The 22560-nt window shown below is 42.3% G+C and overlaps 1 protein-coding gene across 1 annotated transcript in view; it reads right to left on the bottom strand.

Moving 5' to 3' along the window:
• The window catches only part of SPAG1 (sperm associated antigen 1), a 61430-nt gene that overhangs the window by 8139 nt on the left and 30731 nt on the right, over positions 1–22560 (bottom strand). Inside the window, exons 11-17 of the mRNA XM_038555197.1 lie at positions 15418–15652; positions 15220–15323; positions 14956–15055; positions 9737–9889; positions 5527–5693; positions 2841–2973; positions 839–965 (exon numbers count right to left, since the gene is read on the bottom strand). Of these exons, the coding sequence (XP_038411125.1) occupies positions 839–965; positions 2841–2973; positions 5527–5693; positions 9737–9889; positions 14956–15055; positions 15220–15323; positions 15418–15652 (1019 nt within the window). The remainder of the gene's footprint in view (positions 1–838; positions 966–2840; positions 2974–5526; positions 5694–9736; positions 9890–14955; positions 15056–15219; positions 15324–15417; positions 15653–22560) is intronic.

Raw genomic sequence — 22560 nt, 5'->3', positions numbered from 1 at the left:
TCGCCCAGAATGTCATAATTTGTCCTTGTGATGTTACTTTCTACAAACATGAGCATTCATTCAAGTATTTCTACGCAGAAGAATCAGCATAAAGGAAAGTGTAATTACACAATACTTTTAATAGTGTGATTTTCTGGGGATCCCTGGGTGGCGCAGCGGTTTAGCGCCTGCCTTTGGCCCAGGGCGCGATCCTGGAGACCCGGGATCGAGTCCCACATCGGGCTCTCGGTGCATGGAGCCTGCTTCTCCCTCTGCCTGTGTCTCTGCCTCTCTCTCTGTGTGTGTGTGTGTGACTATCATAAATAAATAAAAATTGAAAAAAAAAAAATAGTGTGATTTTCTAAGAGAAGAACACCACTCTACAGTTTCACACTGATGACCAGCCCATTTAAGGCCCAAATCACCATGAGCTTCCCAATCTGTGATGTCTCTACCAACTTCCTTTGGGTGACTCAATCTTCCATTCTGAAGCCTTCCTCCCACCCCAGACAACCCCAATCCTTTGGTGGAGGAATCCAGTGGCACCGCCGGTTGCCTTCAGTGATTCAATAAGAAACCTTCCTGGCCTTTAAGTGGGCCTACTGCAATTCATAAAATTCCTTAGAAAATCAGGAAATAAATCATTTTTGAGCTGGAAGGAATCTTACAAATTATCTAGCTCCATGTTCAAGGCAGTGGAAATCTGAGGCCTATTCCAAGTTTCGGGATTAGTTAGCACAGAACCAGGATCAAATCCCAGGATAATCTCACTCCTTTCCCATGATCCCAGGCTTTGTTTGTAAAAAACCAGTTTGTTTTCAGAGCTGTAATTTACATATTAAAATGCAGATTTCCTCACCTTAAGTCCTTTGTGAGCAAGGGCTCGTCGATAGCATGCTTTCACATTCCCGTTGTCTATCTGAAGGGCCCGATCGCAGTCCTGCTTTGCCTCTTCAAACTGGCACAGCTTCAAGTAACAGAGAGCTCTGATGTAAGTAAGTAGGAAGGTAATTACGTATCATGAAAAGCAAAGACAACATATCTGTGATTTCAGACAACTAATGAAAATCACAACATAGCTTAGTGTCTGTTTCTATAGCCGGGTATCTAACATTTTACTCCAATTACGGCATTTTCTTGCAATACATATAATTACAGCACTGATGATAGAACTGCACACAAAATACAGCCCAGGCCCCTCAAGGAGGCTATAATCTAGTAGAAAAGAGAGACAATTAAAATAAGCAAAAACAATAAACTCTGAACAGGATGCTCCGGGAACACCCTGCTGAGAAGTTCACTGATCTGGCGGGGCTGAGGCAAGGGCTGGAGTAGCCAGGGGAGGCTTCCCAGAAGTTACATTTAAGTTGAAGCCCAGAGTATGAGGTGAGAATTATCCAGTACAAAGGCACTGGGACGCGGGCAGCCCCAGTGGCGCAGCGGTTTAGCGCCGCCTGCAGCCCAGGGTGTGATCCTGGAGACCTGGGATCGAGTCCCACGTCAGGTTCCCTGCATGGAGCCTGCTTCTCCCTCTGCCTGTGTCTCTGCCTCTCTCTCTCTAGCTGTGTCTCTATGAATAACTAAATAAAATCTTTAAAAAAAATTATATAAAAAAAAAAAAAGGCACTGGGACGAGACTTAAGATGTAGGAGAGGAGAGTGGTGGCCAGGGGCCCAGCCAACAACAGTCTCACGGTGACAGTGAGTGAGAGAGAGAAAGAGAGAGAGAGAGAGAGATCGCTCCGGAGAGAGCACGGTGCTCTTGGGGGTTAAGGAAAGGGCCACATGGCTGGGTGCAGGGACAAGGTAGACAGGAGGCCAGGCCAGGTGTTGCAGGGTTCTGTGAAGCATGGCAAGGAGGCTGAGCTTTCTCCCAGGTGCCCTGATGTCCATGATGGGTCTCTGACAGGCACTAACCTGTCTCCCGGGTCTGAGAGGGTGGCCCGAGCTGCAGTGTGCAGGGTGCCATGGAGGGTGCCCAAGCACCTAGGGGATGGTGGTGACCCAGGCCTGGGGTGCTGGCGAGGGCAGAGGGGAAGGCTCCCACCACCGAGAAGCCCAGCCCAGATGGTGGGTGTCAGGAATGCAGGAGAGTGGGGTGCTCGGGTGTGAGGCCTGAGGCGAACAACTGGAAGGCAGTGGGGGCCCCCCAAGGAGAGAAGATAGATCGGCTCAGTGATCTATCTGATCACTGAAGATAGGGAGCGTGCTCAGTGAAAACAGGGCAAGGGCCTCGAGCACTGAGAGCGGCAGGGGCAGGCAGCAGCTGTAGAGCCCTGTGGGCCTGCGGACAACAGATGCAGCGGGACAGTGGCCAGCTGAGGGAGACATGCACAAGAACACCGCAGTGAGAGGGGACAGTAAACAGAATTCATCTGAAATAGCTGGGGAAGCGGGTACAGAGCCCCTGCTCTGTAGGAACTGGACGCTCCCCTCCTCGCAGCGGTCTAGGACCACTGTGTGGTGAAGACTACCTCTCAGCAGCTTTCCAGAACAATCTGCCCATTCTTGCTACACACTGAAGGGTGCTGGTCCCTTCCTTTAGGATTCCAAGACAAAAAAGCCACTCAGGGAGTTCGAAAGGCAGCTGAGTCCTGCTCCTCCGGGGGGAGGGGGGGCGGGGGGGGGCAGTGTCGGGGCTTCCTGGGGGACTGACAACCCCCCTACACACATACACAGCATGCCCTTGATGCCTGCAATGCCTCTGGCTCCATCTCCTTGAAAAATACTCACTGAGGACAATATGCTATATAAATTTTCAAAACAACAGGGGGGAAAAAAAACAACCTTGGCAATTAATTTATCTATAATTTTTAATAGTAAAATTAACATAAGAAACACGTAAAGTTACAAAGAACTTGCCTGTTTGTATAAATGGCACATTCCTTGTTGTTAATCGTTAAGCATTCACTGTATTTACTAAGGGCATCTTTATAGTTTTTGTCCTTTACACATTGATTTCCTTCTTCTTTAAGGTTTTTAAACATTTTTTCATCTATGGGACACCCCCCAAGGGGGGCAGGGAAAAAGAGGAAGGATTCATATAAGCACCTCTACAAAATCTTTAGTACATCTGTAAGCAGATACTCTATTGCAAATTAACCTGGCCACACACCACGCAGAGCTGAAGTCTAACTGAACAAAACTTTGGAAACGAATTAAAAGGACAAACTGGCTCTAAGTAAAAAGATACATCTACAGTGTTTGGTTTAATGACTATTTCACGTAAAATGCACAAGCAAACCTGTTCAAGCCTGAGGTGGACATCCATCTACCACCCACTTCCTTGGAACACGCCGCCTCCCCTGCTCCGTCCTGTGGTTTAGGTAAAACCAACCCCACCCTGGCCTGACCTCCCAGAGTCATCTTCGTTGTACCGTCAGCACACTGGACATCTTGGCCACAATAATCAAAGCGGTCTGGGATGGGACTAGGAGAGCCACTAAGCTACAGTAAGATTTTTGTGGCGGCTTCTGGTAATTCCTGCTCTTTCTCCTGGAACACGAGGAGGAAAAGAGAAGCTATTCTGCCATCCGGTGACGGAACGGGAGAGTCTGCAGGTCTCAGAACAGGGTGAAAGGAGCAAGAAAGAGGCCAGAGAGCTAAAGAATCTCTGAGCTCTGAATCCAGCCATCCCTGCAGCTACTCTACCTGGGGACTCTTCCAGGAGAGGAGCCAATAAACAACCTTTTTCACTTAAGCCGTAAAAGGCTGGGTTTTCTGTTACCTGCAATGAGAGAGTCCCAACTCTTAACCATTACCTGTGTTACCTTGCAGTGATCATGGCCAACTCTGCTTAGGACCCGTTTCCCCTTCCTAAAGGGGCTTGACATTCACTCAGCTATCACCCCCTCCTATTGAACCCAGGTGTTCAGGGGAAGCTGACCCCACTGGATCAGGCCTAAGCCACCTGGGCCATGGCATTTCTTCATAACAGGGACTGGCTCTAGAATGAGCACATGACCCAAGAGAATAAGGACCACATGAGTCAAGAATGTGACAGAATAAAAAAGCTAGAGCTTTAGGTGTTAATATAGTTTCTCATTTTTTAATTAATGCCACCCAAAGCAATAGTGTCTCTCTCCCTTTGGACATTGGTATACATACCCATGAAGCCTAAAACCACCAGGCTTCTATTATTTTTAGTCAGGACCTGAGCCCTGATGAGCTGATGAGCTTACAGTTACATGACCCAAAATATTCCTTACAATTTAAGTCAGTAGATTTTCTGTTACTTACAACCAAAGTTTTCTACACATAAAGTATGAAAACCTGAAGTTTTAAATCTATGTAATAAATCTACCTCATGGAGTAACTAGATATAAAAACAATCCATAAATTAAAATTTAAAATATACCTTCCAATTTTGCAATCTAAAAATCATGATATGATAAACTTATAGTATAAACTTGGAATGTAAATAGTAATCTTATTTGTCCCCTGCACAATGGCATGAAAAAGTAACTTTCCACCTCTTATTTCAAATCACAGAATATTTCTAATGTTTCACATTTCAAAAGATCTCACACGATGGGGCCAAATGACATTCCCCATACATCCTGCCACATATGAGCCCTAAAACAGAGTATCACAGGGATTCCTCTCTGCCAATTTGCTGAAAAGCTTTCCTTAAGCTTTTCCTTCCCTGGTGTTTTTAAACCTTTGGTATCTATTCTAATAATCACATAAATATGAGCAGAAAGAGCCGATTATACTTGTACTTACAACTAGCTAACACAGATCTACAGTATAGTTAGTATGTGCTCTTTATTAATAAACAGCTACCCTTTACTGAGCGAATGAATGCTTTGTGCAAGACTCCAATAGTAGCAAACTCTAGAAAACCAGATATTTCCAAGATTTTCCAAGGAATGCTAAATAATCTTAAAGCCTTAGCAGATGTTCCCTGCATCTTCTTTCTAGTCAGTGAGGAGCCTGACTCCGGAATCACAGGGTGTCTACAAGATGAGACTCAGCCAGAAACACACATGGAGTTCCTAAGCAGGCAGGGGAAATGAGGCCTCAGCCTGCTTTTAGCAGAAAGCAAGAGTAAGTCCCATTTATTAAACACTCTGCACAAAGTAATGAGGTAGGTTCTATGGAGAAGCAGGTATGTTAACTATGATAGAAGGCAGAAAGAAATACCCGCTGGATACTTATGTTGTAGGGTTTTACTTTGTTCTATTATTTCAAACACACCAATCTTACTGCTTTAGCCCTGCCACATTACAGGTATAGTACAGAACTACGCGCTACTTCTTTTTCTTATGAATGATAATGCTAACTACACCTCTATTATTTTGTTTGCATCTCTCCATTATCACTGAGAACAACTCCATGAGACAGTTAGTTATTCATCTTCCCCCTTTCATACATGCTAGGACACTGGGTGTGTGAAGCAACTTCTTAAAACTGGTTAGAAAGAGGGAAAACAGGGTCCTTAACTTAAACCCGGGCCTGATGCTTGAGTTCATGCCCTGCCTTCCTATGAAAATATACACACAGCTCAAGATAACCTTCAAAAGAAAACAGTGTAGGCTTCCCCCACCTGTGATGCCAGGCTGTGGACGGCTGCAGGAATCTCCCACTTGGTTGGGTGGCGGCTCTACTGCCAGCTGCCAAGCTCGCAAATGCGCAGAGGTGGGCACGGCAGGAATGGGTGATAGCTTCTCCCGCCAGCTTGGCCCATCGAGATTCATCAAAATCCTTGTTATTCTAAAAAGAAAATGAGTTTTCTCTGTTAATCATGCCATTTGTTTTTTGTATCACTGAAGCTCAAATTAAGAGTAAGATTTACAACACCACATTTGTGTACTTCCCTATAGAAACACCGTCTTGAGCTATCTGCTGGCCACATAAATGGTCTTTAAAAGGACTTTTAAAAGTTGCTAATAACCATGTTAATTTTAGACCCATTTTGTATCAAAAGAGAAAAATGAAGGCATTTGTAATAGGTTTTTAAAAAATGTCTTTAATGTATATGCAATAAAAAGTGAAATATAAAGGTAAAATTCAGGAGGCCTAGAAGAAATGCATCACATAACATTTGATATAATTACTAAACTGATAATGCATTACTCTTGAGAAGAATCAAAAACATTGTAGAGTTTCTATGCTCAAACAATATGCGGAAGACAGGGGTACAAGACTGGCCACTCAAATAGATAAGGGCAAGCTGTTATGTGGAAAATGTTTCTCCTTAAAACATTTACATATGGCTAAGATACTCTTACCTTGAATTGGTTTTTTTGTCTTTAACATTGTCCACTTATTGTGTTTGCATAAGCATAAAGATGAAAGGACAGGATGCTGGAGTCTACTAGAAGGACCTTTGTACTACTGACATTTACTAATGGCCATCATAAAGTTCCAATTAATAGCTGATTACTACTCTGTCATCATTTTAAACATACAAAATATCGTATTTACATTTAAAAACAAAACTGAAGTATGTCTTAGAAATGAAACTGGTTTTAAAAAGGGTGTCCCAAGACTGAGAAGGTTTACAAGAAATTAGTACACTGCACTCAAGTCAGTTAACTCAGTAGTACTTTTTGTGTGAATAGTCTTTATATTTATATAGAGACAAATGCAATGCACATACTTTCCCCACAGTTTCTTAAACTGACATTTCAATAATGACCTTTGGTTATACTAACCAAACCTCATGTATTTTATTGTTAAAAAAAAGAAAGCTTTTTAAATTATGAAAACCACCCACAACTGCAGAAAAAAAATATTTAGAAAAGAGAATTTTCAAGCAAAACTTGTATTACCAGCAGAGAGGAAGGAAGAAGCAGCTGAAAAGAGATGATGTGTTGCCAGGGAGTTAATAAGTGTATGCAGGGAAATTTAACATATAAGATTCCTGGAGAGGAAGAGAGGAATATGGTTAATGGAAGACAGAAACGAAATAAACACAGATGTTTAAATTAAAAAAAAAAAAAAAAAACAACTGTTGTTGCTCACATGGAAAAGCAAGTATAAATATGAGATTCATGAAAAGGAACAGTGAAATTTTTCAAATGGATATTTTATAAATATACATAGCCAAATCAGACAAAGCCTCATCTTCTTATAAAGTATCCGTAAGACACGTTCAATTAAAAAAATGAATGAATCTTAAAAGTCAATCTGTATAATAGACCTTTCATGAGTACATGTAAAAAGTGTAACACAATCCTCAAAAAGCTAAACACAGAATTCCCATATGACCCAGCAATTCCACTACTAGGTGTACTCCAAGAGGAACTGAGAACAGGTGTGCAAACAGAAACTTGTACACGAACGTTCACAGCAGAAAATTCCCAATAGCCCAAAGATGGAAACAACCCAAGTGTCCACCAACTGACGAATGGATAAACAAAATGTGTCATGTCTATACGATGGAATGTGATTCAGCTTATAAAAAGAAACGAAGCACTCACATATCCTACAACATGGATGAAACCCTGAAAACCTCACGCTAGGTGAAAGAAGCCAAACACACAAGGTACATATTCTAGGATTCCATTTACAGGGACCATCCAGAACAGGTAAATCCACAGATGGAAAGCAGATGAGTGGCTGCTTAATGGGGACAGGGTTTCCTTTCGGGATGACGAATGTTTTGGAACCGGAGAGAGGTGGTGGTGGGCTGTACAAGTGCGGATGTACTAAAGGCCACTCACTCACACTTTAAAGTAATTTTATGTTCCGTGAATTTTACTTCAACTTTTAAAAAATATATAGTGCAGAAGGTTCAGAAATAGGAGTAATCACAGCTCCTCAGATAAATATTTCTCCCTTCAGACCTTCCAACCTACCACTATGAACTGGCCTTCCTAAAATACCTTCCAACAGGCTGCCCCTGTCAGCTACTTCAGCTGTCTTTCCACTTTGTTTCACTGTGAGAAGACCCTACTTTCCCAACTACCTTGGAGATGACCAGGCAGAGGAACACAGGAGTGAATTTTGCTTTCTGTTGGAGAATGAATTCGTTCAACATATTCTACCGAGGAGATCTATACCAGGTACTTCAACTACACAGGGAGATAAAACACAATTCCTGACCTCAAAGAACTTCCAGTAGAATGAGAGAAAAATAATTTTACAAGAAAGAGAAGGATAGAGAATTTACAAATAATATGGAAGCTGCATAATAATAGAAGGCACAGTGTTCCAGGGGCACTGGAAGGGAGCCTCGAGTACATACATGGATGGTGTACCGTGGGGTAGAGGTGAGTGTTGTCAGGGAAAGTGGAAGCTGGTCCTCTCCTAAAAGACAGGATGGAATTAACCAAAGAAGGGGAGTGTGGCTTCAGGCACATATGAGGTAGCCCCAGATGACATTTCAGCAAGGCAGCCGTGCCACAGGGCAAATGGCTTAGAGACCTCCTAGGTGACTGATTTTACAAGCTCAAGATCAGGGAGGCAGTGAATGCTCAAGGTTCCATCTAGCCTCACTCCAGGTCCAATTACCAATAAATTCCCTTTCTTCCAGCCAGGCCAGGATCAGACAGGTCCCACATGACCACAGAGTGGGCGTTCCAGGAAATGGCTGTTGGCTCTACCTACAGATCTTTCCAGCAGCCTTCTCCTAAGTGTGGTGGGACCACGTGGGGAGGTAAGGCATGATTTTATAAAATGAATCCAAAACATGCCGTTCTCATTTTGTACACTTTTGCTCATGATCTCCTCCTGTCCAATCAGTGCTCTTCAAAGACCACCCCAAGTACTTGCTCTTCAGTAACTGAAGTCTACACAACAAAGTAGGCCTAGCCTCTCCGTGACCCTCCCCCCCGCCCCGCACCTTACTAACATATTTTCATAATCAGGGATAATCTGTCTTATGTTTCTTCCCCCCAGCTATATTCCAGTTTGCTTCAATACAGAGATTATGTTATTTTTCCCCTTTTTGCCTTTTTGCGGGGGGAGTGAGGCATGGTACACTAGACCAACAGAGGGCACAGTGTAACACACATAAGCAGTTATTCTCCAGACAAATGGGATAAAAAATAGTACACATAACCAGAAATATTATCCAACTAGTAATTTTTTAATTTCACCTGAAAGCAATTTATGAAGTCTGGAAATTCTTACCTTCCCATCCTCACTCAGGGGGTAAATGGGTCATAATACAAATTAGCTCCAAATTCTTTGCTATTTCACCATGATAAATTAATACTCATCCTAGATGAGTGTCTAATTTAAAGGGCATACAACACAAAAACTAGGAGGCTCATGAAGACATCCATTCTCCTGAGGAGAAAAAACAGCTATGTTTCCACTGACAGATGTGGTGCCAATGAACATGTGTAAACCCTGTAGGAGGAGAAGATTCAACATGGCAGTTTTCACTACATTTTCAGATCTTGTCCTATAATTAGTACTCATTTACAATATCACTGAAAACACCTCCCTAGTTCCACAGATATTTACAAAGATTAAATTTAAATTCTGTGCATTCTGAACTGCAAAGGTCTAGGCCCTGCACTTAAAAAAAAAAAAAAAAGTTTTACTGAACAGAAATTAATGAACCAGGAAACAAATATAAAGGTGATAGAGGACAACTCAAAATGGATTACAGGACAGTTAGAAATTAAGTGTGAGAGAGAGAACTGTTTCATTCTGATGGGAGTAAAAGATGGTTATCATTCATGCAAAGTAAGTAATGGAGAACATGTCTATACTCTGATACTGTTCTTGAAGAGGAGGAGGAGAAATGTAATTCTGGCACAGAACAACTAGACATGAGCCACCACCTCGGTCTGGCTTACCTGTTAATACTGTCATTTGCCAGCTGGATTTTGCAGTCTATCTGCAACACTGTTTTGTAATCCACATAGGCCTTCTGATATTGCTCTAGAGTTTCATAGGCCATCGCTCGACGAAGAAGAGGTTTGACTGAGAATGGGTGAAGTTCCAGAGCCCTGAAAACAAAAACACTACGTGTCATTTGTTTTGAAAATTACTTGTTTAACTTCAACTAACTGAATATACACTATAGTACTGGACTTTCAAATACAGACGTATCTGGTATTTCATACTGGGGACCTACGAGCACACTAGCAAGGCAAACTCAGAGTAGAAGAGCAATCAAACTTAGGGTTACTTCATTTTATTTGCGGTGGGGGGTGGTGGGGGGAGGATGGGGTGGTGGGCAGAGGGAGGAGATAAAGAATCTTAAGCAGACCCTACACCCAGCCTGCGGCTCAATCTCAGGCCCTCAGGTCATGACCTGACCCGAAATCAAGAGTCGGAACTTTAATAACTGACTGAGCCACCCAGGCACTCCTACTTCCTTTAACTGAAACCAGTAGCAAAGTGTGTTAGCATTTACTCTGTCCCTCACTGAGACTGAGCTCCCTGGCAGCAGACAATGTGCCCCACCCTCTCCAAAGCCCCTAGACTCCTCTTTGCCCTAACAGAGCCCACCATGGCATGAGGTACAAAAGTAGGCTTTCAACAGATTCTTGTTATTTACTGATGGACTAAGAGGAAAATTTTTATTTGTACCTAGGAGTTTAACTGTTTAAATCTACTTTACTATATAATGGACTTCATTATATTCTGAAATAAGGCATGCAACAAGAGATAGTATTTATGAATCAAGACTATCCTACTCTCAGTTTTAACAAACTTAATAAAACTGTCAATTAGTATGGTGAGCAGAAACCCTAGGAAGGGCCTACATTCTACATTTCCCAGCAGGGAGTATCTGCTGCCCCTGACCATCCACACTGGGGATGGTAGGTCTGCTCTTCTGGTTAATTCTTCTGCTACATGCAGTTTACAGAGCGGATGCTTAACGTGCTTCAGGGAATGCATAAATGAGGGCTGCTTTACTTTTTCTCCAACAGTCTTGGGGATCCACTGTCTCTTCCCGTCTACAGTGATCTGGCAAGAAGAAAGCTCTGACGGACATATGCCATGTGCCAGTCACCATAGACATTCTTACTGAATTGCACAAGCCTGCAAGGTAAACAGTCATACGTTCATTCTGCAGGTGAGGAAATGGAGAGGAACTGAGCAATCTGCCCACAGGTCAGTTCTTTTGCATTTCAGCTTCAGGAAAGCAAAGGTACTGCCTGTCCTAAGTGCCACTACATTCCCAGTGCTGACATCAATACCTGGCCTGCGGGAGGCACTCAGCAAGCACCTCCTGAGTGAACCTACCCTCTGTGTACCACAAACATACAAGAACACTATAACTAAGGATCTTTGCTGGAGTCATTGCTATTGAGACTCCCCGACGATTCTCCACATTGTACAGATACTCAACTGCACATGCGGGTGTGCTCCAGGGCTCTGCACCATACAGGCTGTCATTAATGAGCTTCAGTTCTCTAAAAAAAAAATTACCAATTTTGTTCTCCTTTGTACTGTACTGTTTTTTGTTTGTTTGTTTGTTTTGTTTTGTTTTTTTTTATGATAGTCACACAGAGAGAGAGAGGAGAGAGAGGCAGAGATACACAGGCAGAGGGAGACGCAGGCTCCCTACACCGGGAGCCCGACGTGGGATTCGATCCCGGGTCTCCAGGATCGCGCCCTGGGCCAAAGGCAGGCGCCAAACCGCTGCGCCACCCAGGGAACCCATGTACTGGGCTTTAAACTTTTTTCTGTAACATGTATGTACTGCTTTTATAACCAATAAAAGTTATTTTAAAAATAAAACTAAGATCAAGTAAAAACTCTTAAATGATAGAAAACAGATTTCTGAGCACCAGGATCTATCACTCTGATCATGGCCTTAAATTCAGCTTAGTTTTATGCTGAGGAGTTATTAGCAACATGAACTGAGATTATAAACACGTATGATACTTACACAACTACCCCATTTCACCACCACTACCCCATTTCACCACTGACTTCCAACACCCAAGGTGCTACTCAGCCACTAAAGCTGGATCCCAGGTAGGCATTTAATCAACACTGAGTGAGATGATGCATCTAATATTTAGCACTCCCAACCCAATAAGTGCAAAGTTTTTTCTCTTTAACCACAATCCTGAAAATGAGTATGAGCATATAAATGGAAATTCCACTAAGAAAAAAAAAAAAAAAGAAGGGCATTCATTCATAAAAACAGAGAGAACTTTTAAACCAGAGCTCCCAAAGGCTTAACTATTCAAGTTAACATAGTTAAGACCCTAGAGTCTTCTGAAACCTGGCAGAGAGCAGCAAAGAGGAGCAAAAGCAGAGAATTATCAGGTAACGTTCATTTTTAGTGAGTGTCAAAATATCCTCAATGGAAAATCACCGAAAGATTTTTTGATGTAGTTTAGATAACCCAAAAGGTTCTCTGGCACATGGGAAAACAGAGGATTTTTTTTTTTTTTTTTTTTTTTTTTTAGCTGATAATTCTGAGAACATAAAGCAATTTCTAGGATAATGGTTTTAAACTTTGGCTTAGGCATCATAATAACCCTGTTTCATGGTTCACCTCAAAGCCTAACAGAAACATGGAGATAGGTAAGGCCCATAGCCCCTTGAGCTCCTCAACACCCTTTACAGCGACCCTCACAGCATACTTCTGGGACACACCTCAGGGGAAATGCTTCAGAGCCAGCCCCAGAAGTTCAGACAAGTAAAATCAAACACTTTTCCCAAATACTTCATAAAAAGTTATTTTCAAAGGTCAATCTATGAAAGCTATTTCATAGGTTCCCTTAAAGTTTCCCCCATGGAAAAAAAAAAAGTTTCTTTAGTATTTGACTCCTGCTACCACTTACCCTTATAATAAAGGCTCACAAAACAATTCTCCAAAGACCAGAGACAATTAAGTGAAAAAATAAAACATAGGCTTCCATTAAAAAGGGATCCCTGGGTGGCGCAGCAGTTTAGCGCCTGCCTTTGGCCCAGGGCGCGATCCTGGAGACCCGGGATCGAATCCCACGTCGGGCTCCCGGTGCATGGAGCCTGCTTCTCCCCCTGCCTGTGTCTCTGCCTCTCTCTCTCAATCTGCATCTCTATGAATAAATAAATAAAATCTTTAAAAATAAATAAATAAATAAATGTATGTATGTATGTATGTAGTTTTGAGATTCACTGTTTTGGAGTAAAACCACCCCATGCCCCTTATGTTGGGACTCATATGCCAAGTATCAAGAAAACACATAAGTAGGTCAGTCTCCAAAGAGGTCAGTACTGACCAGCAAAGCAGGATTCCCCGGCCTAGAACAAGCTCTTATCTGAGGACTCTTAACTAAACCACCGCCCACCTCCTACTTGGAAGGCCATTGAAAATCTCCTAGAATCTACATTCTAGCCTCCTTAGACACCCATGGCTGGAATCCCGTCTTTGACTTCCTCCCAGATCTACACTGGAACACAACAAATTTTAGCCAGAAAATATCTGCTATCTTAAACTATCTCACTTAAGGATAAAGTGAGTCTACTGTTTTGCAGTAGCCCCAACTGTAGGGTTCCCAAGTTTTAACTGATGTCCTGAACTCGCTCACTGGAGGAAGACCTCAGCTAAATCTGAAGGTTAACACAGACATTTGAGCTCTAAGGTTCTTGGCTGCAAATCACAATGTGCTTGGTATTTCATAGATTCACATCGTCTTATTAGGTTAAGTACAGTGGTAAATGTTTAACAACTGGCCCCCCTGAGGAGAAAAACTCAGACTTGTGGTGTTTGCTAATTTTCATGGTGGTATTACTCCAACCAGGCAGATTTCAAACTACCAATATGACTTTAGGCAGCTCCTAAAAATGTAACAATTAGTGTGAGCTAGCACAACAGTGGATGGGGTCTACAGTCAGGCTCAAGTGAATATAAATAGTATTTATCTTAAATTTGAATATGTAAAATTGGCAAAAACAAAACAAGCCCCTCCACACCTTCTTTTTAAACTGTAGGCACAGGGATGCCTGGGTGGCTCAGGGGTTGGGTGCCTGCCTTTGGCTCATGTTGTGATCCTGGGATTGAGTCCCGCATCAGGCTTCCTGAGAGGAGCTTCCTTCTCCCTCTGCCTATGTCTCTCCCTCCCTCTCAGTCTGTGTCTCTCATGAATAAATAAATACTTAAAAATATACAAACTGCAGGCACAGATATTACCTGGTTTTTACCCATATCAATACACCGATACTACCACTGAAAAAAGAACTAAATTGTTCACCTTCTAATGAGGTTGTCCACAGAAGTTATTATTCAAACTAAGGCTGCTGAGTGAAAAAGGGTGATATAAATAATTTTACCAGACAAGAGGAGTAAACTAGGATTGTACCGGTCAAACCAGGACAGACAACTTATTTTTTAGATGCACTAAGAGTAGCTTCTTTCCAAAGGGCTTCTGAAGCAGGCTTACTACTTAGTGGTGGAAGAAAAAAGTACTTTTTATTCATGTAAATACATTCACCAATGTCAGTATGTAACTTGTTGAGTACCAGGCTGACTATAGTATTTGAGGGATGCAAACCTGTATAAAACCTGGTTCCTGACCTCACCCAGCTTAAAACCCAACGCAGTGGGTGACACAGGTACCCATGGGGGTGGGAGCGCCAGTTGCAAGGGTTAGAGCCATGCAGGAGGCAAAGAAGGGGGGCGAGTTGAGCAGGGATGTCGGAAGCAAAGATGTGCAGACAGCATTACAGGCGAGAGCAGAAAGCTTGTTTGGGGGCCAAGTGATAAAGCTTATAATGACTGGGACCTGGACCACACTGAGCCACCGAATGCCCGTGTAAAACACGAAAGAAAAAGCTGCTTCAGGAAAAGTTGCTTTGATGCTACAGTGGAGGAGCTGAAGGGCTGACAAGAAAAGAGCATGAATGAGCTGGTGGCTGTGAAAGTGAACAAAGTCTGCGGTCTTCTATTAACCGTCTTCGTGTACGTGGAGAAGAATTTATGATTTTTATGCATGATTCAATTAACACGTCCTTAAAGCGTCTAAAGAATTAGATTCATGGAGAAAATGTAGTAAGAAATCAAATACTGCATTCACCACAGTGAAATGTAACAATCTCTTGACAAACCTGAAAACGCACAGTTTACCTGTTACAATCTTGAATGCAGCCGCCGCAGTTTCCTTCCTTCAGGTAACACGCCGCTCTATTTGCATATAAGACACTTAGATCGTCTGCACTTCCACTCCCTAAAGTCACATTTAATTGCACGCGGTTAAAATCCCTTAGCGCGACCCGGGGCCCCGCCCCCCGCAGGCCGGCGACGAAGGTCGCGCGGACGCGAGCGCCCGTCACCCCGGCGGCGGCCCCGGGCCCGCTCGCCCCGCTCGCCCCGCTCGCCCCGCTCGCCCACCTGCAGGCTCCAGCCGCGCGATCGCCGCCGAGTACTTGAGGGCCGCCTCGGCGAACTGGCCGCTTTTGAACAGCTCGTTGCCCTGGCTCTTCAAGGCCGCGGGGCCGAGCGCGGCGGGGGCGGCGGGGGCGGCGGGGGCGGCGGGGGCGGGGGGCGCGGCGGGGGCGGCGGGGGCGGCGGGGGCGGGGGGGCGCAGGGTCCCCGGCGCCCCGCCCGCCGCCCGGGTGCCGGTAGGCACTGCCCGCCGCCTCGGCCTCCGCCGCCCGCGCTCGGCCCCGCTTGTCCGCGCCGGCCCCCGGCCCCCGGCCCCGCCGCGGCGCGCCCCTCTCCGGCCGCTTGCCGCCGCCCTCGCCCTCGCCCGTCAGCTTCTTCTGGATGTTGCCCATGGCGCTTGGCGCGGCGGGGCTCCCGGCTGCAGCCGGCTCGGCGGCCTCTGTGGGAAGTGGATGCGGGAAGCGAGTGTTTGCATCACCGGGAGGAACTACCTACCGCGGCGGCCGGGGGCGGAGTAACTCGCTGAACGCCGAGCGGCTCCGGGCCGCAGCACCGCTCCTCCAAGTCGCCGCGGGTCAAGGCGTCCGTGGCGAGGTGCCCCTCACAAAATACGTGCCCTCCTGGCACCGACCATTCACGAACGCACCGAGTTTCCAACCCTTGAATACAGTGATTGCACCCAAGGTACCCTGCTCTTACGTTCAAGAACCGGGAGAAAAAAGTTAATCTGAAGGTGAAATAGAACCCAACTAAGTCATTTTAAAATGAATTTAGCAAAGAAGTTACATAAAATACACGCTAGGTTTTTAAAGTGAGCCTTAATAAACAGTATATCTGCCATTACAATGCCTTGTTAAGCTTAAATTCCTTTCATCTTGATCGGAAGACTTCAGGCATTAATCATTGACTACTGAATCTATTTTTAACTATGAAAATGATGTATAAATATTTCTTTGATGGGTGTCTTATCAATATTTAGAGCTAAGCAATTAACTATTTCACGGCATTGTTAAAAAAAAAAAAAAAAAAAAAAAAAAAAAAAAACACCTACTTCCCAGGCTTCTGTTTTAACAAATTCTGGTTTGTTTGTTTTTTTTAGGTAGGGCTTGAACTCAGAACCTGGAGATCAAGAGTCATGTACTGCACCACTGAACTGGCCTGAGCCAGCGAGGCACCCTTCCAATCTGATTTTTAATGGATATATTTTCATGAACAGTAAAGCCAGGATTTGAACCACATGGACAGGGAGAATTAGAAAACCACAAGTATTTAAATGAAAATCAGTGGATGGTCACCTTAAGGCAAGCAGAGTATAAAAACACACTAATTAGTAAATATGGGTTTCTATACAGTGTAATAACCAAAAGAAGCTTCATTATAAAAACAATAAAAAGATCTTGTTATAGCAAGATCCCCAGATTGGACCCAGTAAGATTATTAGAGCAAGACTACAGTTGTCTTCATCTGATAGCTGTTGCTCAAGTCCCCAAGCCACATAAAAACAGATGAAAGCACAGATCAGTGTCAGCAGAAACAACAGACAATTTAGTATTATTCTCTATTCTCTCATAGGTTATCCCTTCATGTCTGACCAATACTATTCCTAAACAGCTGCAGCTTATTTAAAACTTAGTATGGGTCAAGCTCTTTACATATATCATTTTCCATTATCATTAATCCTCATACCTAGGATTATCATCTACACATTACAAACAAGGCAACAAAGACACAAAGAAAAGCTAGACTGTCCTAGAGCAAAGAGAGCTAGAAACCAGCATAACTGGTTTACGGAATTCAAATGAAATGAAACGAAATGAAATGAAATGAAAGCCATACCTCTCTCTCCTTAAGACTGCAATGTCCTTGAACAACTTTGATAGTCTCTACAAAGGTAAGCCTAGGCCTGATCCTGAAAGACCTGTGAGTCTTGGTGTGTACTGCACTACCTGTGGGACATTCCAGAGGAGTTATTTAGGAGGTGGCTCCAAATGTAGCTCAGAGGTGTGGCCTTATCTTGAGTCTTCAGATAAATCCCAATTGATTTGGATCATCGGAGTCTGGGTGTGAATGGCATTACTCAGGTCTTCCAAAGGATCCCTAGGAAATACTAATACTTAAAGGATGATAGTAAGAAAAATCTCCAGTGGAGATGGAGGAGTATATAGGAATGATAGAAGACTCAGGAGGGAGTACAGCCTCTGAAACCAAGGAGAAATTTAAGGGAGAAAGGAGCAACAGTAACAAATAACAAAGGAAGGGATGGCCAGTAGCATCAGCTGCTAAGACCTACAGAGAACCATTAGATCTAATGCCATGAGGACTTACTTCAGCAGCCTTCAGTAGTGGGGGTAGTTGGTAGATGCAAAAATCCTCAACAAAATACTAACAAACCGAATTCAACAGTGTGATACAAGGATTATATACCATGACCAAGTGGGATTTATCTCAGAAAGTAGTTCAACAGTATAAGATTAATATACAATGTGACACATTAGTGAATAAGGAGGAAAAAAAACGCATGATCACAACTAATACTGAATAGGCATCTGGTAAAAGCCAACACCCTTTCATGATAAAAAATAGAAAACTAGGAACAGAAGTGAAATTTCTCAACATGATAAAGTATACTTATGAAAAACTCAGTCAACATCATACTCAATAGTGAAACCCTGAAAACTTTCCCCTGAAGATCAGGAACAAGATAAGGATGCTGTCTTCACCACAGCTACTCAACACTGTACTGGAAGTTGTAGCCTGATCCATTAGGCAAGAAAAAAATAACAATAATAAGCATCCATATTGGAAAGGAAAAGTAAAACTATTTATTAACTGACATAATAATTTATATATTATGTATATATAATATATATATGTATATATTTGGAGGGTTTATACCTAAAGAATACATACACACACATTACTACTGCCAGGGCTAAAAAGCAAATTCAGCAGTTTCAGGGTGCAAGATACACTAGTAATGAACAATCTGAAAATTACAAAAACAATTCCATATAAGATAGCATCCAAGCAAGTAAAATATTTAGGAATACATTTAACCAAGGAGGTGAGAGACTCGTATACCAAAAACTACAAATCATTACTGGGAGAAAACCAAGGAAAGATCTCTTGATCATAGGTAGGAAGACTTAAAATACCCAAAGTGATCTACTGATCTGACATAATCGCTATCTGAATTCTACAGCCTGTTTTGCAGAAATGGAAAAGCCGATCCTCAAATCCATACGGAATTTCAAGGGGTCCAGGATAGTCAAAACAATCTCAGAAAAGAACAAAATCAAAGGACTTACACTTCTGATTTCAAGACTTACTAAAAGCTTTAGTAATCAAAACGGTGTGGTATGACAGAAGAGTAATTTAGGCCAATAGAATAGAACCAAGAGTCTATAAACCCATATATCCATGGCCAATTGATTCTTTACAAGGATGTCCAGTCAATTCAATGGGGAAAGAATAGTCTAACAAATAGGTGTTGGATTTTTACATGCTGAAAAAAAAAAAAAAAGCTATGAAATTGTGTAGCCACTTTGGAAAATAGTCTGGCAGTTCCTCAAGAAGTTAAACACACACACACACACACACACAGTTGAACACAGAGTTATCATATAATCCAGCATTCTTCTCCTAGTTATATACCCAATAAAGTTAAAAACATATGTACACACACAGAGCTTGTACATGAATTTCATAGCCACGCCATTCATAAGAGCCAAAAAAGTGGAAATAAGCCAAATGTCCATCAACAGATGGATAGAGAGTATGCGCGGTATGATCCATGCAATGGAATATTATTTGTCCATACAAAGGAATAAAGTGCTGATACATGCTGCAACATGGATAAACCTTGAAAATATTACACTAAGTGAAAGGAGCCAGACACAAAAGGCCACATACTGTATGACTGCATTTATAGGAGATACTCAGCACAGGCAAATCTATAGACATAGAAAGCAGATTAACGGTTGCCACGAGAGGGAGATAGAAGTGACTTTTAATGGGCATGAGGTTTCTTTTTGTGATGATAGAAATGTTCCAGGATTAGACAGTGGTGATGGTTGTACAACCTTGTGAATATATTAAAATCCCCTGAATTTGAAAAGGATGAATTTTATGATATATGGATATCTCAAAAAAAATGCTTATTTCATTTTACCCTTGACAACAAAGAATACTTTTTTTCCCCCTTTTTATCCACATCTTGGCCAATTTGATGGGAGAGAAAAAGAATCTATCTTTAATTTTCTTTTTTTGTTAGCCATACAAAATCTGTTGATCATCTGATTTCTTCATTAGTGATTTATTGTTCATATGGTACTGGGCTCTTTCAACATTTTCTTACTGTTTTGTAAAAGCTCTTCATATTAAGACGTTATCAACCCCTTGCCATTTTTCCTAGTTTGTCATTTACCTTTTAATTTTTTGATAGCATCTAACTGGTACAGGTTTTTCACTTTTACACAGTCAACATCATTCAGTCTTCTTTTCATGATTTTATCTATTGTTTTAACTCCTTGAAATCCCTACTGTTCCACCTTCCTGATCCCACCAATTCTAGGACAAGAGAAATAAGTGCATTTTATTGTTTTGAGTTACTATTTAATTTTCTTACATTTTTTTTTTTGAGATTTTATTTATTTATTCATGAGAGAGACAGAGAGACTGAGAGTGAGAGGAAGAGACACAGGCAGAGGGAGAAGCAGGCTCCATGCAGGGAGCCCGAGGTAGGACTCTATCCTGGGACTGCAGGATCACGCACTGGGCTGAAGGCGGCGCTAAACCGCTGGGCCACGGGGGCTGCCCATTATATTTCATTTTTAAGTGGGGAATAAGCAACAGCACAAGTGAGGCTAGATACTTACTTTCCTCCGATTACTTCTTACAGACTCTGTAAGAAGATAAAATTAATACCAAAGTCTCTGACAGCTAGTTTTATGATGATGGTCACATCTAAATGCTCTCAGTGAAGAGAAGAAAAACAAATAGATGGGTGTTCCCAAGAAAGCTCAGGAACTCAAGTCCTCAGATCTAATCAGCCTGGCAAATAGGTATTTCTTCATACTAGTCCTTAGAAGGGCAACTGTCAATTGTCTTGTCTCAGTACCTGATATAGAATAGGTGATCAATAATTGTCAGCTACTAAATTAAATCCACTGGCTAATGTTATACCTCAGTCAGGATGAAGTGTGCCTGGCCAACCCGAATGGCACTTACTGGAGAGCAGCATTATCAGCTGAGGTTACACAACATTAAAAGCTGCATTTTCCCATAGTCTTCAGGGCTCCCTGCATCATACCCCATAATGACTAAGAATTCTTCTTAGAATGTGGTGGGGTGGGGAAACACACGCAAGGATTCCATCCTGATAATCTTCCTCTGGACATTGTTATTTCCTAAAAGTAACTTGGATTTCTCCTGCCTTGCCAAGGCTCCAGGACCTCTTTTTTACATGTCCTCTAACAGTGGAACTTAGTAGAGGTGAGCATAAGATAGTCCTATTGACTTTATTTCATCTTAAAAGGACTACTTCTGGGCTTCAGGCCTTGATTCCACCTAATCTTGATTTGCTTTCCTGATAAAAGGGAATTAACTGGTCTTAAGATTTATATTCCTATCAAGACATTTTTGCTTTCTGAATCTCACATATTTTTATGTATTCCCTAATCTACAAAATAATTATCAAGGGGCACAAATGACAAGATCAGAAATGGTTCTCTTAGGGGCGCCTGGGTGGCTCAATTCTTTGAGCATCGACTCTTGATTTAGCTCAGGCCATGATCTCAGGGTTTGGAAATGGAGCCCTGTGTCAGGCTCTGCAATGGGGGTGGAGCTTGATTAAAATTCTCTCTCTCTCTTCCTCTGCCCCTCCCCCATCCTACGCCCCCCCACACAAGCCCCACCCTCCATAAAAAAGAAATTAAGAAAAAAAAGAGAAATGGTTCTCTTAAAGCTCTGGCTGCTTGGCGATCTGAATCAGAATATTGTTTCTCTGTGGTTCTGATGTTAGGGATAGCTACCTAACTTGGAGAGAAACATCAATCTACTAAATGACATTATACAACAATCCTGACTCACATTTCTAGCCCTTTCCTGTTTATCTCTATGTGAGAGGAGGGCCTTTTTAGTATCTTTCCCCCTCCAGCTTTATTGAGATACAATTGACATATAGTATTCTGTACATTTAAAGTGTACAATATGATTTTATATATTGCAAAATGATTACCACAGTAAGATTAACACATCGATCACCTCGCTAACCTTTTTTTATAACATTTAAGATCTTTTTTTTTAGCAACTTTCAAGTATTATCATATATTAACTGTAGCCACCATTATCATATATTATCATTATCATATATTAACTGTAGCTCCCACATTACCTCCCCAAAACTTATTCATAAGTGGAAGATTGTACTCTTTGACCAACTAATCCCCAAAACCTCTACTCTGGCAACCGCTGTTCTACTCTCTATTTCTACAGGTTAGGGTTTTTCCTAGATTCTACTCATAAGTGAGATCATACAGTATTTGTCTTTCTCTGACTCATTTCACTTAGGATAATGTCCTATAGGTCCACCTATGTTTTTGCAAATGGCAGATCTTCTTCTTCTTATAGCCTAATGTTATAGTGTATGCGAGTGTGTCTCACATTTTCTTTATCCATTTATCTGCTGAAGGACATTATTACTGATGAAGGATAGGTGGAAGAAAGCCAGGTAGGGACAAGGGGCCCTGCCCTAAGAGGAAACCACCCTTAACAGGATTTTACACCACCCTGGAGGAGGCCCTCTACCCTTTCCTACCTGATAGATGACAAAAACCTAATTGGATGACAGACTTAGGGAGGGTTAATGATTAAAACAACAAGCCCATAAAAGCCTCTAGACTTAGAAACTCCTTCTCAGGTCCTCTCCTTCTTTGGGAACCTTTGTACTAGCACTCAATAAACCTTGCTTCACTGCCCACCACTGTCTGGTCTACCCTTCATTCTTTGAGTAGTATGACCATGGACACCAAAGGAAAAATCCTGTGACATTACCATGCCTTGGCTATTGAGAATGCTGCAATGAACATGGGGTGCCAATATCTCAAGATAGTGGTTTCATTTCTTTTGGACATACAAGAAATGGGATGACTGGACCATATGGTAGTTCTACTTTAATCTCTTGAGAAACCTCTATACTATTGTTTATAGTGACTGCATCAGTTTCCATTCCCACCAATTGTGCACAGGGTTCCCTTTTCTCTACATCTTCGCCAACACTTGTTAGCTCTTGTCTCTTTGGTGGCCATTCAAACACATTTGAGGCAATATCTTAGTGGTTTTTTTTGA

The sequence above is a fragment of the Canis lupus genome, chromosome 13 (genome assembly GCF_011100685.1).
Source record: "Canis lupus familiaris isolate Mischka breed German Shepherd chromosome 13, alternate assembly UU_Cfam_GSD_1.0, whole genome shotgun sequence".
NCBI classification, from domain to species: domain Eukaryota; kingdom Metazoa; phylum Chordata; class Mammalia; order Carnivora; family Canidae; genus Canis; species Canis lupus.
Note: the sequence above shows the minus strand (reverse complement) of the source record. Positions and strands in the feature narration are given on the sequence as shown.